The sequence below is a fragment of the Pararge aegeria genome, chromosome 18 (assembly GCF_905163445.1).
Source record: "Pararge aegeria chromosome 18, ilParAegt1.1, whole genome shotgun sequence".
Lineage (NCBI taxonomy): Eukaryota > Metazoa > Arthropoda > Insecta > Lepidoptera > Nymphalidae > Pararge > Pararge aegeria.
Window position 1 is genome coordinate 4,126,362 of NC_053197.1, and position 14,627 is coordinate 4,140,988.

Consider the following 14,627-nt stretch of genomic DNA (forward strand, 5'->3'; position numbering starts at 1 on the left):
ACGATAAAAACAAAATCAGACGCAGACGAAGTCGCGGGTAACAGCTCGTATAATATAAATATAAACAGCTGTTGAGTCAGGTTCTCTAGATCATTTTAAAAATTCATCGCAGGACCTATGTACTCTTGCCAAAACATATATGGAAACAGCCTGGAAAAATTTTTGGAATGATTCCAAATTGGTTAAGGGAAGTTTTACGCTACCATCCAACAAAACATACCAAGACAACCCTGGTTTTGTCACTCTTGGAGTACAAATCGCTGGACTTCATCCACAATTTCCCGATTGCGTCTTGGTCATGCTAGCACACCTGTACATCTGGCCAAACTCCGGATAAGGGACAACTCCATCTGTGAGTGTGGCTTGGATGAGGGCACTATAACTCATATTATTTTTAACTGTCCCAAACTTACCTATCCCCTCTATGACGTTCTTCCTTCCAAAGTCCCCCGTCCTTTGAGTGATAAATGTTTTTTAATGTTTGTTTTCAGTCCTTATTGTAGATTGTTATGTAAATATATAGTAAGTAATAAAATTAAAGTATAATGTACAAAAAATATCCGTGTTAGATATATATGCATGTGTTGTCTGTGCTGCCTTAGGTTAAAGAACTAACTAGCTAATCACAACTATTTCTTGGTACATATTCAAAATTAACTTTTCATTAGTTTCACCGATCAATCTCCTTCGTGCCTTCTTCATCTACAAGACATTGGCGAAGTACCTTGTGCCCAGTTGGCACAGACAAAAGCCATAAACAAGAATTGAATTGAATTGAAATATAAATATAAATCAACAAAAAAAAGACGCTATGATAATTTGACACTAACATATACGAAAATATTACTGGCTACTGTAGAATAATGTTTAAACATTTCAAAGTATACCCTTATGTATACTGTAGCTTTCTTTGATAAATATATTTGTATTTTCTAATTTTTTATTACAATGGATTAAGGATGATAAAGGACAGGAGGAAAATACATTATTGGCCTTAGTAATTAACGAGACAGCGTTTGAAGACCAAGCAAAATACTGATGCAGAGAACATCAGCGATCAGTGATCTGTGATCTGTAACTTTAATTCTCGTATCCTCTCGAGAATTGATGCGTTTGAACTGGGTCCATGGACTGAACCACATTCGGACGCATGGACCCATCCATGCACTGCACATCGCACAAACTTTTCTATTCTGGCGGAGCTGAAGATCCACTTACTTTTTGGCCACGTGGGCAAGGAAAAGGCGTGATTGTTTAGAACGCCTTATTATTGGACTAGACCCTGTTATAAGTGTTCAAGGAACTAAATTACAAAGTACTAAAAACTTTGCAGTCGTTCCTGAAACTGAAAAGAATTACTGGTGTTAGGTTCCAGCTTAGTACAAGACTAAATAAATGGCATACTAAACAAAACATATTCAACATAAAGAAATATAAGGTATAAATAATGAAAAAACTCTTATGTGACTGTTTGGGTTTTGTTACGTCTAATTCTTACTCTTATTTATTTAAATAATGCATTAAATAAAACAAGATTTTGAGAATAGGTACTTTATTAAATGACATCAGTTGTGATACAAACTTAAATCAGACCATCAATCATTAATTATTATTAAGGCAGCAAGAGAAGGATTTGGATCCTGTTTGTACACGAACATTTAAAAAGTTTATTCCTAAAAAACTCCCCAAAATGGCAGTTTCTCAATTCGACTTTGAATTTTTATGTATTTTTTTTTAAATATTTATGTAACACTATTATATTTTAATAACTTTTAACTGCATAAAATAATTTAAAGCGTGTCTAATTACATTTATTTACATAAGTTTTTAACTAAGCAAACAGTCAGTATTACAATGTTTGTTTTTTAACAGTACTTTTAGTGTTTTTTTGCGTTTACTCACTTGTTTATATTTTTAATCATATTGAATATAATCTTACAAATAAATGTGGGAAACCTTTGCCACTTACACATAAATTCCATAAATATTCAGACGACGCAGGCCCGTAAAGTCTCATATGTGAGTTGGTTTCGTCTCGTTTAACTATGTCAAATTATAAAACATCGAGCATGTTCGCAATTTGACACTTAACATTGTTAAGTGTTGAATTGTTTTTTTACAATTATGTGCAGACTAATAATCTGTAACGTTTATATAAACACTAAATGACTAGTTAATAAATTTTGGCATATAAGCAGAGAAGCTCGCAAAACAATAACCAAATATCTAGTCTGAGTAAGAAATTCGTGAAAGTTTGGTATTGTAGAAGTTTGATGACTAAACTATGGTTTAGGTACTACTTAGACAATGAGGTTTAAACTATGGTTTAGGTACTACTTAGACAATGAGGTTATTATGCTACTTAATATTTTAGACGAGTAGGAACAAGCAACAACAAAGTAGGTGGAACAAATTAAATATAAGTAAACACATTGTTAAGTTACATTATAGTTACATTAAAAAAAAACAACAATTCGATCTAAGTATCTGTCAAATCATTGAAAGTGATATAAAATAGTAGATGGCACTGCAGTAGCAATAGGGTTACAATAATAGAAAAAACTATAAAATTTTCTACTATTTTGTTCGCGATTCTAATTCAATATGTTACACAAGTATGTTAATATGATTATTAAAATTTATACGACAAAATTCCCAGTACTTCTTCTTACTATGTAGTAACACGAGATACTTCTAAAGTCATAAAACAACAAAAAATTTGCCACACTTTTCCATAAAGACAATTTTGTTAAACGATGGCACATTTTATATGGTGGTTCTACCGAATTACCACTAACGAAATTTCGAGCTTTTAAATCTCTTATAACAACATTCCGATCAACATTTAACATTAGCTAATAGCACATATAAAAACACGCGCCGCAAACTTCAACGGAGCGTCTTATCATTTGGATACTGTAAAATAAAAGCAAAATAGACCCCTTGGATGAGGCCAGCAGTGGGCTGTTTTAGGATATTGATGATGGAGCAAATGTTGCTTTGTTTTGTATACCTATTTATTTATTTTATTACTAATATTTAATATTAATATCGTTTACTAATCAAAAAAGAGTTCCGAACATGTTTTATTTTACGTAAGAAGATTGTTTAAATTTCACCCGAACAGAAGTGTTCAATGATGTACCTTTTTTTGTTTGATAAACGATATTTATATAATATATAGTGGTATTTACCACTATTTGTATTCATCAAAAAGTCATCCACATCAACAGCGAAAACAGAAACTTGAAGAAATGGGATACCATAGTCGCGTTATTGTATCCAATCTCCCGAAATCCATCGAATGTGAAGGGAGTTGAACCATGACAATGAAGTGCGGCGAGTGCTGGTTGTGTTATTAACATTTGGCAGTCTTTTCATACACCCATCGTCCCTTTCTATCAATTGACAACAATTAGTTGAAATAATTGGCAATTTTATTGACTACAATTATAATTTTACAATTACCGTTTTTAATAATGACGTCACATCATATACTATAATATAAATATAATGTAATAATATAAAACAATAAATGCGTCCACACAACACATGTTACGAGTAATATTGCATTTCGGTGATGCTAAACGAAAGAAAAATGTCTCTGAAGATCTTCTATGGGTATAATTTACATGCAGCGTTGCGGCGCCGCACCGTAAGTTTTGACGCGTCGACACGGACAGTCAGGCGCAGCAACGTTATCACGGGCACCAACAAATGCGTTGCGGCGCCAGAACGCGTAGACTCGTTCCCACTCACGTACGACGCGGCAACGCACCGCGTAGAACTTGCATTTCAGTGATGCTAAACGAAAGATAAGCTTCAAATACCTTATATGGACTTATCGTCCTATCCACAAAGTGCGTTGCGGCACCCCACCATAAGAACTTTGACGCGTCAACACGGGCAGTCCGGTGCAGGAACGTTGCTGCGTGCGCTATTATAGGCGCTGTTGCGTTGGACGTGTACATCCCTCCTCCGTTCGGTGATTATTATTCCGATAAGGACAACGTCCGACACCACGTTACGCACTGTGTAAATCAGCCGTTAGGGTCCAAAGGTGAGTGTCAATCCCAAAATGAAATTGTAGTGTTGGCAATCCGAAGCAAAACGAAGCCACGGGACACAAGCAGCAAAATAGTGTAAAGTTCAGAAATCCCTACAAAATACCTATGTCCCGCAGTTAACGTTTCTATTAAAATGATAACGCTAAATTCATGTGAAATAAAAACAAGTCACCATATTGTTGTACGCAATTCTAACAAAGCATTTTAAAATTTACACAATTCATAATTATTCTAATACTCTTATGTTGGCCGCAACAAAAGACTAATCTGGGAAGTGGGTTTACATTTTTTTAATATAGTCATAAAAAATTGTTGTCACACACAGAGTTTGATTGCAGATGACAGATTTTGAGCGACTAGCAGCGCACTCTCAATCTCTATCATACTTTACTAGCTACCCTATATTTATGACAACTTAGCTTATGTCCCTGTATGAAGCGACACGTGACATAGGACTGTCTGAGAAACTAATGAGGTAGTGGTTTTAGTCATTTTAATTTTAGTTCCTTGGACACTCGTTTAACGGCTAACCAACTCGCAGCGCCAAAATAGCGTCATTCAATCAGAGCCAAAAACTAAGTTTAGTTACTTCATAAGAGATTGAGGATGCAAAAAAAATTAAGTAATCACCTGAGCGATTTTATACTGAAAATTTAAATTTTTTACGTAGTTATGATTATGCTTGGATGTACATCATAAAGAATATTGTTTATTCTGAAAAATTTAATTGAATTTTTTTTTTAAATTCTTTTAACAAATTTGTTATGAGGTACATGTCAGGTGAATACCAACATCCACATATTCACCGCAATACATATATGCCAATTTGCCCTGTACATGTTGTCCAACATATAGGGCATTATAATAATTTTATGACACTCTAATGTCATTACCCCGTACATCATATCTTAATCCGATGAGACTCCAGTGAGGTATCTTGATTTATCTCCCGAGATAGCTTCAATAGATGATTGATTATCTGAATCTGAAAGAATACAGTTTGTTTGTATGATTATGTTTGAAGGTCAAATCAAATTAATGTCCGCTTGATAATAATTGCAGAAGCCTGTATTTTCTTTGTTACCTAGGGATTGCATTAACTGCTGCACCAATCTAGATGTAATAGGACACAGTGATAGCATCATAAATGTATTTTCTTTGTTACCTAGGGATTGCATTAACTGCTGCACCAATCTAGATGAAATAGGACACAGTGTCAATAGCATCATAATCCTTTATGATGCTATATAGAATATTAAATTTTTATCTAGGAATAATTCCTGCCTGAGAATGATTCCTGCATAGCTGGTATAGGTAAGTGACCAAAATTAATACTCTGATTATATCCACTGACAAGGAATATTACTATTTACTTTACACCTACCAGAACGCGGTAACAGGAATAAGGAATTTATCCCTATTCAATATTACATGTATATTATTCTAAATATTACTGTCCATGTTTGTTAAGTGTATAATTATTATTATTATAATTAAATTCTTTATTACACAAAAACAAAATACAAAAAGAAACATAATAGATAAAAAACCAAAATTATTTTGTGCTTTAACTGTACAGATGTCTTTTAATGGCATGGCAAGTCGTGAAATTATGAATAGATATAACTTTATTATCACTGGACTGTCTTGTCAGTTTGTTTTAGCCCACACTTGATTGACTGACCAAGGAACTAAAATTTAAATTACTAAATACTTTTTTAGTTCTGTTACAGTTGTAAGACAGTTGGCACTTCAATTTGGGACAAAATTTAATCGGTCATTGTTTAAGGACTGGATGTCCAGTGTTAAATAATAAAGGTCAGTGTTTGTTGTGCATACCAATTAATACACCAATACCTAATGCTGCCTTTTGTATCCATAACATTATATTGTATTTAAATTGCATACTTTGTGTTAATTATTTTCTGCATGTTTATGTGGTGTACAATAAAAGTGTATTCATTCATTCACTGTATAAGAACTATGGTGCGCTAACCGTAGCAATAAGTAAATCCTATTACGAGCTGGAGTTGTGCTTGGGAACCAGTAAACTTCGGTTCTCGGTGTTGGCGTTTCTATAATTAAAAATAACAACTTTTGTTCTACGACTTTTCAAAATTTGGTGTTAATTTATTTCATACAACAAAAAATTGATAAATCATGTTATTTCTGTAAAGTGTCATAACACTGTGAAACCAAATACATGTGTTACGACAAATTCGCTTAGTCGGGTCAGTGACCGCACGATATAGTCGTGTTACATAAATATTGAATATATCACAAATATATAGAGTTAAAAAAATTCGTAGAACGATATTTGTTAGCTTAAATGTAAACTACAGGCCGGCCAATAGCTTTTCGGTAATTTTAATTTAACCCTCTATATATTTATGGCCCTCATTTGTGAAAACTTCGATAGTGTGATGTAAGATCTAGTGGCGCCATCTAGTTTGGCGACAATATGTGTAATGTTAGAGTCGCTACACACAGGCCACTCGCCAAACCACCAAACGCCGTCATCGGGATATTTTCTGTAGTGAGTAGCATCGACGATCAGTAGTGTTATGAGGCCGACGGCGTTAACCGTTTTCGACGAGTTTATTGAAAATATATGAAAACTAAAGAAAATATGCCGAAGAAAGGTGGTGGCGTTTTGTGGTTGTGGCTAGAGGCCCATGTGCGGAGACACTTAAATGTCTCTCAAAAATAACTAAATAACGCACTAACCAGAATAATTTTAGAGATTCCCGAGATTTTCCTCAAACATCCTCTTGCCACCTTTGAGTATCTTCTCGGAATCATTGCCATATTTAATCACGTACTGCTCTAATCGTATTAACCATTGCGCCCAATGTTCTCTCAGTTTGTCTGTAGAAAGATGGAACACGTCCGCTTTCGAGCCATCCGTATAAGCTATAACGAGCAAGGCATCACGCACGTTCAGATGTTTGTAGTTGAGGTCGTTGCACACTGCGCCGAAGTAGGCTGCTAGTTGGACGGGGTTGTCGTACGTTGCTGAAATAGCTTTGCGCGGTTTGTCGGATTTCTTCCATTCGATGAGTGTTGGTTTCTCTCTGAAATTGTCAATAAGAATCTTTATCATATATTTTGTAGTGGACTACTGTTCTGTATCCGGCCCTTGATCCAACAACCAAGGGAAAGCTTCTTAAGATGTTGGTCGATGCTTTTCGCGAGAAGACCATTGACTGAAACGACGATCGGAACAATAACGGTCGAGTTATTTATTATTATTATTGAACTCTTTATTTGCATACCACATCATTAACATATATAGAAAAATAAAATAAAAACAGAAACATGAAGAAAGAAGCAGAATACAAGAGGCGGCCTTATCGCTTTGCTAGTGATCTCTGCCAGGCAACATTCGAACTAGGAAAAAAGGAATGCTGGTACAAGTTTTGAACTACACATATAGATGCCAATAAATAATACGTAAACTAGTTTACATACAAATACATCAAAAGTACATAATTTAATAATTAATTAATATATTTATGTAATTATGGTACGTTAAAGTATAATGATTCTCAAGCTATTAATGCCCCACTACATGGTACTCCTCTTAGAATGTGAATGTTTTACATGCCTTTGAGGACATTATGGAGAACTCCCAGGCATGCAGGTTTCTTTACGATGTTCTTTACCGTTTTCTTTATTTATTTTATTTTTAATAACTATGTTGCACAAAAACATTAAATTTGACACACCTAAAATTACTAGCTAATTCAAGAATAAATCATGAAAAATATTAAATAAACACTGCTTTAAGCCAGCTATAAGCCCTGTAAAAAATAAGTGCCTTACAAATAAAAGTGGAACAGCATTGGAATAACTACTTCAGTATTTTGTCACATTCTGTCATTTGATAGTCTCTTTTAATCTCCCAGCTGAAGTATGAAAAAACTAAAAAAAGAAAATAGATCTATTGTTAACTTACTCATAATCAGCAATGGCGTCAAATATCCCTCTATATTTCAACACAGGGTGCACAACATTGGACTCTATTGCTTTCGGTGAGGATATCCTCTTCAATACTTCTGCTACAGACACCCAAACTCCCTCTATCTCCTTTTCTATGCGCAGTTGAGTTTGAGGCTGTGTGAAGTAATTCTTGAGGGTACTGTGGAATTTAGTACCGGCTGCTAATTGTGCTGAAAGAACAAAAATGACCTTTTAACTACTTATTCATATTAATATTTTTTTATTTATTATATTCTCTCACTTGAACCTATGGACCAAGCTGGCGCATTGCAATAGGCAAGAGGCAAATTGGAAGTTAATAATTTCTAAATATTCTCTGGTCTGGTCAACGTGTCGCCAAGCTATTTAGCGTTCCGGTCCGCGTTGAAAACCGATTAGGATTATGTGCTTATGTGAACGCCAAACACCTAAGCTATGAGATTGCAGTACAGTAAGAAGTAAATTGTACATTAAAGGACAGAAGAAAGAACTCGGGAATAAATGCTTCAACCGCGGTCCTTACAGAATTATAATATGAGATAGTGATAACCTAAAAATACTGAGTGCGTTAACTTTTTACACCAGAGCTTGTTCGAAAACAACAAAAATACAGATTTTTTCATTGTTGAAAGCTGAAGGTGACTCAGCTTTCAAAAATGAAAAAAATCTGCACCTGTCTCAGTACAAGCGTATTTAAATTTAGAAAGTTTTTTGACTGTGAAAATGCAGTTTTTCTTTTGTTTAAAAACTTCTACATTTCGCCCTCACTGACCTTCCTCAAAATAACATTTTTGCACGACAAAGGCCACAAGACGAGCGCCAAGGCAAGGTGCTAAAAGTAGTGGCGTGTAAAATTTTGACAGCACCGCGCATTGAGAAAAACCCAGTCTCAGCAGTAATTGTATTTTGTTAACCAAGCAGATTAAAATATCACTTGCTTCAACGGTGAAGGAAAACATCGTGAAGAAACCTGCATGCCTAATAGTTCTACATACAGTTCTCAAAGGTGTGTGGAGTCCACCAATTCGCACTGGGCCAGCGTGGAGTACGGCCTTAACCCCTCTTCGTTGCGGGAGGAGACCCGTGCCTTCTAGTGGGCGGGTAATTGGTTGATACGATGTTGATGATGAAACAGATGGCCCACCTGATGGTCAGCGTGAAACTTTCGCCTATAAACAGGGTATCAGTTGGTAAGGCATGCAAGGAACACATACAAGTTAGTGCCCTGTGTCCATCAACCTGGGGCAAAGGTTAATTATACCGGCAACGAGAACATAGCAATGGCCAGTGGAAATTTTTAGTAACAATATAGTAAATTTTTATGTTTTGTTTGAACACATTATGCTCTGGAACCACCAATAAGAATTGAATATTGAATAAAAGCAGGCGTTACTTTGCGGAATTCCATCATATATTATGAAAACTAAGATAAATTTGCTATAGTCTGCGAAAAGCAGGAGCATCTGTATGGTATCCTGCTGTTCGCGGCGTATAGCAAATTAAGCTTCATTTTCATAGCACTAAGATTTGATAATTTTTTTTGCACTTGATGGCCCAATATCTGTGAAAGACAGGCTATATAATTACATTTACAATTTTTGGCAAGACTATAGGCTATACAACGATTCACACGCCTATGGAGGTTAAATGTGGTGGATGAAAGTTCGTTTATATTGTAATTTTTAAGTTATTTTTTCAGTTATTTGGATGAGATTTGTTATTTAGGTTGACAAATAAAATAGTTAAATACATATCTGAAAATTTATAAAAGTTCTAGTAGGTTTTTAAAGCCTATTTTTTGTGGAAAGCAGATAAATGAATAAATATACTGTGAAATACACGCAACGCCATCTAGACCCAAAGTAAGCGTAGCTTGTGTTATGGGTACCAAGATAGCCGATTAATATTTTTTTATGAATATAATACACATAAAACCAGACACTGAAAAACATTCATGTTCATCACACAAACATTCTCCAGTTGTAGGAATCGAACCCACAGCCTTGGACTCAGAGAGCAGGGTCGCGGCCCAACGGCTGTCAAGATGATGGAGTAGACGCGGTGGGCCCAGGTACATTGTGTAGAATTACAGACAAAAAGTTTGTATTTCCTTTTTTTGTAACATATCACAAGTTGTAGCTGAAAGATTATTTTTCCAGCTAATAGATTAAACACTAATGTTGCACTTATTATCTAGCATACAATAATACAAAGTTGCATTGCCAAGTAGCCAACAGGGCAATGCTCTTTGTGCAAACACATTATTGAGCTTAAAATAAATGGCCTTTTAATCTGGTGTTTATTAATAAATTAAAATATTTACTGATGACTTATGTGTATTGCTTTTAAAATACTATTAATCTTTGTTATCAATATATCTATTGCTATACATATAAATAAAATAGAATTTTGTAGTCAAAATAACTGTATGTCATAAAGCTGTTTGTATAGACTAGTTCAAATTCATAATTACGAAATGCTTTATTCATATTATGTTCTTAATGACTAGGTTGCTTGGAAGCATCCGGCTACGCTTTCATCTCTCACAAATTAGAAAAATGGATTTTAAAATGTAAAATGTAAATTGTTGATATTGGAAAAGAGCAACTGCTGAGTTTCTTGCCAGCTTCTTCTCAGTAGAATCTACCTTCCGAACCGGTGGTAAAGACACTACACACAGACAGACTTGACGTTTCAAAAGTGATTATATTAGGCCTACTTGAAATAAATGAATTTTAATTTTGATTTTATTTTTTATATGTTACCTTTATAATGAGGTGATGGTGATAACTATAACTGTAAAACCTAAAGCTAATTTTTGGATTGTAATTGAAATAAATTTACTTTTAGTCAGGTCTCTACCTGACAGAGCTGTTGTGTCAACAGTAGACACAACACAACAAAGGTAGACGGAACAGATGACGGCAGAACTATTTCATTTAGCTATGTGTTTTCAGTCCTTATTGTAGATTTTTATGTAAATATATAGTAAGTAATAAAATTAAAGTATAATGTATAAAAAATATCCGTGTTAGATATATATGCATGTGTTGTCTGTGCTGCCTTAGGTTAAAGAACTAACTAGCTAATCACAACTAATTCTTGGTACATATTCAAAATTAACTTTTCATTAGTTTCACCGATCAATCTCTTTTGTGCCTTCTTCATTTACAAGACATTGGCGAGTACCTTGTGCCCAGTTGGCACAGACAAAAGCCATAAACAAGAATTGAATGGAATTGAATTTAGCTATGCAGAAGAATTCACAAGAACTGTTTAAGTCTTAATTTATTCTGCGAGAAATGGGAAAGTTTTGTATGTACAAAATGCTGTCTAGGCAGTTCTGAGATGCACATGTTGTAGGTATATCTTTATTAAACTTTTTATTAATGCTTTGCAGCTTTAATGGCAAACTTTGAGAATAATCAGCATTTTCTTAAGTCTGTATCTTTAATTTTAAATATTGAATAGGTAACTTTAACTGTTACTTACAAATCCAAGTTTATTTTAATGAGTAAAACAATTAACTACGGTAGCTATTGTTTCCAGTTCTAATGCATAAATTTTATGCATTCCAGTGGGACTTAAACACATTTTACAGTAAGAGATGTTGTCTTAAATGTCTATTCACCAAAACCTAAAAATTGGTTCAGGATATTCACACATTTTTGTTACTATTCTAGTTGTTAGCTCTAAAATGTAATAAAAAAACACTAATGTCTAATACTATATATATTTTTTTAGGCGTAGAGTTACTGAACTGCGACAATAATACTAATATTGAATGAACTCATAGATAATGTAATATTTATTATTGCTATTCTTTGCCATTCATTTACATCAATTTTCCATATATTTGTGCATAAGACAAAAAATGTATACAGTTAATATACTTAAGTGGATATGTGAATATGAGTAGATAAATAACTGCATTCTGTACTACACACACACACAAACATACATCATGCTTTGGATGACCTCACTCTGTAAATGTATTCGTACCAAATTTTTAGATCTATGAAAAAATAAAAACTAAATACTGTTAGTATTGAGTTATTTTTTTTAGTAATATCATTTATAAAGATGAGTCAGAGTCAGTAAACAGACTATATAGCTCTTGTAAGTCTACTACCTAACAAGGTAACCTATTCAACTTCTACCTATTTATAATCATTTCCCAGACGTCAAACTGGGACTTGCCAAACTTACGTTGACTTCAGGAAAACTTTTAATGAATAAACAACCTTGCTACAGATACATTTCAATTTGGTTAGTAAAATGTTTCCTTCTTATTAATTAACTAGTTTGAGGAAAAACACAGCAAAAACTTCATAACGTAACCTACTTATTAAGTTTTGTCTAGTGTATTTCTATACAATATATGTGATAGATTGATAAATTTTGGTATAAAATAAGTTTATTGGTTTTAAAATCAAAATAAAAAAAGATTGATCTATGATAGACTCCCAAACATAGTCTTATTTTAGAAAAGTTGTTACACTATTTGCATTATATCATTAAGTTTTTTAACAAATTACCTACAACATAAAAGTACTTCCAATGATACAATTTATTCCTATTAGTCACAATATAAGAACTTTTATAATGTTTATGATTTTTTACAACAAAATTAAAATTGTTAAATTAGACCTATTACTTTTGACATTTACGAAAAACTCTAGTTTGCTTAGATTTTGTATACCACGCATGGCAATACCTATTTAAAAACCTATACCACCACCACTGTAACTAAAAGATATTCTATTCTATTCACCAAAACAAGTCTATCAAGTATGAATTTAAAATCATCCTAATAAAGCTGAATTTAGTTGGAAACCTTGGTGACAAAATTAAATGAGTATTTATAACTATAAGTTAAATAATAATAAAATACCTTCATAAAACCTATTGAATTCTGCTTCACCCATTTCAGCTATTCTTTCATGCTTCCACTTTTCTAAAGCTTTTCTAGTTTCTTCAGTCATAGTCTTATTTAAAATCAAAGTTACTGACGGGAACTGTTGTGTGAAATCATTCTGATACTGTTTTATTTGGAGGATTTTATCTTCGCTCGCATATCCAGGTTCTGCTGGGGAACTACGTGCAGCATTGTAGACCACTTGTGTCTTCAAGCCTCTTAGTGATGCACAATTGAAGAGCACACCAACTAAGTTTGAACAAGTCCTTGTTTTTTGCAACATTTTGTTTTTTGCACCTTCTAAACTGACAACAACACTATTCCGCGCTTGAATTGAATATGAAATAAAGTACTTCACAACATTTTCGCTCGGAATGTCAAACTTTTGCGTACTTTCGTTCGTAGTGGCAGCGTTGTTTTGATGCGATCTATTTTTAGCTGGGAACAGACAATTTTATAACTGTAAAAACGTATCACACGGCGCCGAGTGTCATATGATTGAAATATTTGTTTTGTTCTAAACACTACGTACATGGGAGACGTAATAATTATCTTATTATTTATTTACTTTGTAAACTCACAGCTACGCAGTTTAGATACATGAACGATTAGTTTTTGTTTTACGATGTTGTGAAATGCAAGTTTAACCATCTGGGGACAATATGGATGCAAATAGTAATAATTTTGCGTTAGGTTGATTGAAATAAAAGTGGAAGCTACTCAAGGCTAATTTACTAGGACATCAAGTTGTAAAAGTTGTAGCTTTAGTAGACTAACCTTCCTTTCGCAAACGACTTTTTCGTTGTTTATTCGTCTCTAGCAAAGCTCCAAACAGTTCCTTGTTCTCTTTATTATAAAGTTTTATTTTTTCGGGTGGTTTCAATATAGATGGGGGTCGAATCACTTTGTTTCTTACTGATTGTTTTTGTACGGTAATTCTTTGGCCAAAATATGAAAAAAAAGGTCTCAACATTGCAATCAATATTATAAAAGGCGAGAATAATCTTAATTATTTATTTGTTTTCCTAGAACTCTTTCAGTCTATCGCTGGAGGATGCAATGCAAAATTTAAAATTGTTTTTATAAAGAAAGTATTGGTTTTTGTTTTGTTCTGTGGTTTTAAGATTTACCACAGGATTTACTCTCAAATGTTACAGATGTCTCAGACCGTGGGTATTTATGTTTTGAGTTTAGGATATATTAGACATTTTTTTGATATTTGATTTTTTTGATTTTTGATCCGTTATTATATACGCGTCAAGTTATGATGAATAACTTGACGCGTGAACGATAAATATTGCTGAAGTATACTGTTTTACAGTGTTGCATGTTTTATTAAGAATTGCGCATCTCAAAAAGTATATGAAATTTTGAAACACTAATGAATAAACGATGATCGCTGTAAAGTATAAAACAATAATACAATACGCAATTGTACCTGTACGCAAATACGGTTTTTTAGGTTTTAAAACTTTATAATATTTCACTTTTATCATGAATTCGTTTGAATATAGTAATATTGTTTCTTTAAAATATAAATATAACCTAAAATAAACTATTTAAGACTAAATAAAATCTAAAACGTCCTCGAAACCACCGCAGCGAGGCACAGTTCCTAACATGCTGGCAGCATTGCCCCTTTGGATGGCCAAACTAATTCG

The 14,627-nt window shown here is 33.5% G+C and overlaps 1 protein-coding gene across 2 annotated transcripts; it reads right to left on the reverse strand.

Moving 5' to 3' along the window:
* Nucleotides 1-1,535: 1,535 nt before the first annotated feature.
* On the reverse strand, nt 1,536-14,088 carry LOC120631366 (mitochondrial genome maintenance exonuclease 1-like). 2 transcript variants are annotated; one of them, XM_039900896.1, is made up of 5 exons: nt 13,744-14,088; nt 12,943-13,404; nt 8,026-8,239; nt 6,795-7,141; nt 1,536-5,052 (listed from the first exon to the last, which is right to left on the reverse strand). In XM_039900896.1, the coding sequence occupies exons 1-4, from the start codon at nt 13,937-13,939 to the stop codon at nt 6,805-6,807; spliced, it is 1,209 nt and encodes a 402-aa protein (XP_039756830.1). In that variant the 5' UTR covers nt 13,940-14,088; the 3' UTR covers nt 1,536-5,052; nt 6,795-6,804. The 2 variants fall into 2 exon arrangements, with proteins under 2 accessions (XP_039756830.1, XP_039756829.1); XM_039900895.1 differs by having other exon boundaries at nt 1,536-5,048; nt 13,744-14,086.
* Nucleotides 14,089-14,627: the final 539 nt, after the last annotated feature.

Excerpts from the sequence above, each read along its gene's own strand:
- LOC120631366 (XM_039900896.1), bottom strand. The coding sequence starts at position 13,939 with ATGTTGAGACCTTTTTTTTCATATTTTGGCCAAAGAATTACCGTACAA. Across the intron at positions 13,405-13,743 it reads AAGTCGTTTGCGAAAGGAAG|CTAAAAATAGATCGCATCAA; the intron begins GTTAGTCTACTA and ends GTCTGTTCCCAG. Across the intron at positions 7,142-8,025 it reads GACGCCATTGCTGATTATGA|AGAGAAACCAACACTCATCG; the intron begins GTAAGTTAACAA and ends TGACAATTTCAG.